Below are 2,745 nucleotides of genomic sequence, written 5' to 3'. Positions count from 1 at the left end.
AGCTATTAATGATCTTGCTGTTCAATCTCTCCCTGCAAATAGCCCAGGAATAGATGGACCATAAGAATCAGATGATCTTAATGGGATCCGGATCAATGAAGATGATATGGTTTTCGATTACTTCACCATCCCCAAAGGAAATACATTGGTACACAATATATACTTTTTCATTATTTTCAGTATTTTCTATTAATTATTGCAACCTGGTTATATCACTCAATTAAGTTTGTTTCATACAAATGTTTTGATTTGTGCTATTAACATGTTTTGTTTTCTCATACAACGACTTCCAAAAATATTTGCTAAGGTACCTGAACTCAAAGCTGGGATGAAAGTTCAGTGAATTTGATATTCGAGATATACCAATGCAGTAGGTTCTGAGGGCCGAATAGAGTAAGAAGAAACCAAATTTATATGTGTCAGATGGATGGAATGCGTTTGTCATTCAAAATGGGTAATGGTGATCAATGTTTACTAGTGCTGAACTACCAGACAAGGACGAAGACCCTGAACTATATTAACTTGTGTCCAAGCTAATGATACACGGTCCATGTGGAGGAAAAAAAAATCCTAAATGCCCGTGCACAGACATTGAAAAAAAATGCACCAAAAGGTTCCCAAAGGCATTTGTAGATGAAACAAGTGTGGATAAAGATGGGTACCCAATGTATAAAAGAAGAGACAATGGTAGAAAGGCTACTAAACTAGGCCACGATCTTGATAATGGGCTCGTTGTACCATACAATCCATTGTTACTAAAAAGATATCAAGCTCACATCAATGTAGAATGGTGTAACCAAATTGGTGCAATTAGGTATTTATTAAAATACATCAACAAGGGAAACGATAGGGTCGCTGCAGGTGTATGTGATGAAGAAATCGATGAAATTAAAGAGTACTATGATTGCAGATATGTATCATCATGTGAGGCTGTATGGAGGATACTTTCCTTTGATATACATCATAGAAATCCAATTGTAATACGCCTTGCTTTTCACTTAGAGGGTGAACAGTCGATCGTTTTTGATGAAGAAGATTTTATTGAAAGTGTTCTAGACAGACCGACGGTTAACAACTCTATGTTTCTTGAGTGGATGATATGTAACCAAATAAACAAAGAAGCGCGAAAATTAACTTATGTTGACTTTCCAACACAGTTTGTTTGGAACAAGGATAAAAGGGTTTGGACTTCAAGAAAAAGATTCACCGGTTCGATAGGTCGTATACATCATGTATCACCTTAATCTAGGGAACTAATTTACCTTAGAATTTTGTTGAACAAGGTTCGGGGTCCTACTTCATATGAGGATATAAGGACAGTCAATGGTAAGATATGTTCCTCTACTTTCAAAGACGCGTGCTATGAAGTGGGATTATTAGATGATGACCAAGAATACATCGATGGTATCAAGAAGACCAGTACATGGGGTTCTGGTCATGTTGTTCGTAGATTATTTGCTTAACTACTTCTCTCAGACAGCATGAGCACGCCAGAAGTCGTATTTGATAAATCTTTTGAATACTTGTCAGTCGATATAATTCATCAGCGGATATCAGGTAACATACACTACTATTATTATATATAATAATAATATTGTATTTAATTTGTATTTAAACTGTTTAAATTCACACGTCTACTACTCATTAAACTGTTTATAGAAGTACACAAAAGGGATGCATATAACATTATTATGATAAACCAAATGAGGCTAATTGATTATGTAAAATAGAACCATTCACTGTGGTTCTGTTTAAAATCTATTTCATTGAAAGTCTGATATGGCCAAAACGGACGGTTTTATTTCGTGCAATGTCGTTAGGTCGCAACGCGTCAGAGCCAGCCACCGAGAGGGAGGGTACTTGTTTTAAATTTATATTTAGTGGGGCCTAAATCGTACTACTCCTTATTATGAGTAAGAGAAGTATGACGTAGAGTCGTATTTTTGAGATATCTGTAGAATCGAACCTATATCTAAAACTTAAGATAATTCTAAGGTGCATGAGTAATGATTGATTACCTAATTTTGGGTTTTCTAGATAAAGTAAAGTAAATACGATAAAATTTATAATTCAGATAAAGCTAAAACAAGTTCATGCTATGATTTCATCAGTTACTTTGCCAGTATTATGGAGTGCTGGCTCATGGATAGGCAGTGACCTTGTATTTACTACACTAGTCCTAAACGCCCCTGTCATAAGACATGTCACTAGGTAATGCGATAGGCTTGAAGATTCTGAATAGACAACAACGCCCTTTACCCCTGACACCCATGCAGTCTGACTACAGGCATACACGTTCAGATGGCTCATCCAATTGAGCGACTCGGTTGGGTGACGTACTAACATTCCAAAATGGTCTAAACTTTCTTAGGTATAATAGAATACATGGTTTTCGATATCTAAGAGACGTGATGTGCCTCGATGCTTTCGTTAATGATTGGTTTAAAGATAGTTAGGCCCTTAAAAGAGTTCAACCATAAAGAACACTATGGCCAAGTCAAGCTGACTTCCATGAATACGTTCGGTTATCTTAACGGTCCAATCCTTTATGTGTTCGAACAAACAGTTCCTTAATTAACCAAGAATCCCTCAAGCAGGGTGCAATGCTTGAGACCGCGTTAGAGTGAAGTGTACTAGTTAACACTAACCGTGTTCCATGGCCTTACTTAGCAGAGGTACAACTTACAATAACCGTTGTGCTTCTGTGTGCACGTACGAAGTTTATATGCTTAGTGACTACACTAG

At 36.7% G+C, this 2,745-nt stretch overlaps 1 protein-coding gene across 1 annotated transcript; it reads left to right on the top strand.

Annotated features, from left to right (window-relative positions):
- The first annotated feature begins 536 nt into the window (after positions 1-536).
- LOC139888837 (uncharacterized) lies at positions 537-1,463 on the top strand. Its single transcript, XM_071871822.1, has 2 exons — positions 537-1,181; positions 1,284-1,463. Exons 1-2 carry the CDS (start codon positions 537-539, stop codon positions 1,461-1,463), a joined length of 825 nt encoding a protein of 274 aa, XP_071727923.1.
- The last annotated feature ends 1,282 nt before the right edge of the window (positions 1,464-2,745 follow it).

Source organism: Rutidosis leptorrhynchoides, chromosome 2, assembly GCF_046630445.1.
Source record: "Rutidosis leptorrhynchoides isolate AG116_Rl617_1_P2 chromosome 2, CSIRO_AGI_Rlap_v1, whole genome shotgun sequence".
In the NCBI taxonomy this organism is placed as follows: domain Eukaryota; kingdom Viridiplantae; phylum Streptophyta; class Magnoliopsida; order Asterales; family Asteraceae; genus Rutidosis; species Rutidosis leptorrhynchoides.
This window is presented reverse-complemented; position numbering and strand designations above follow the sequence as displayed.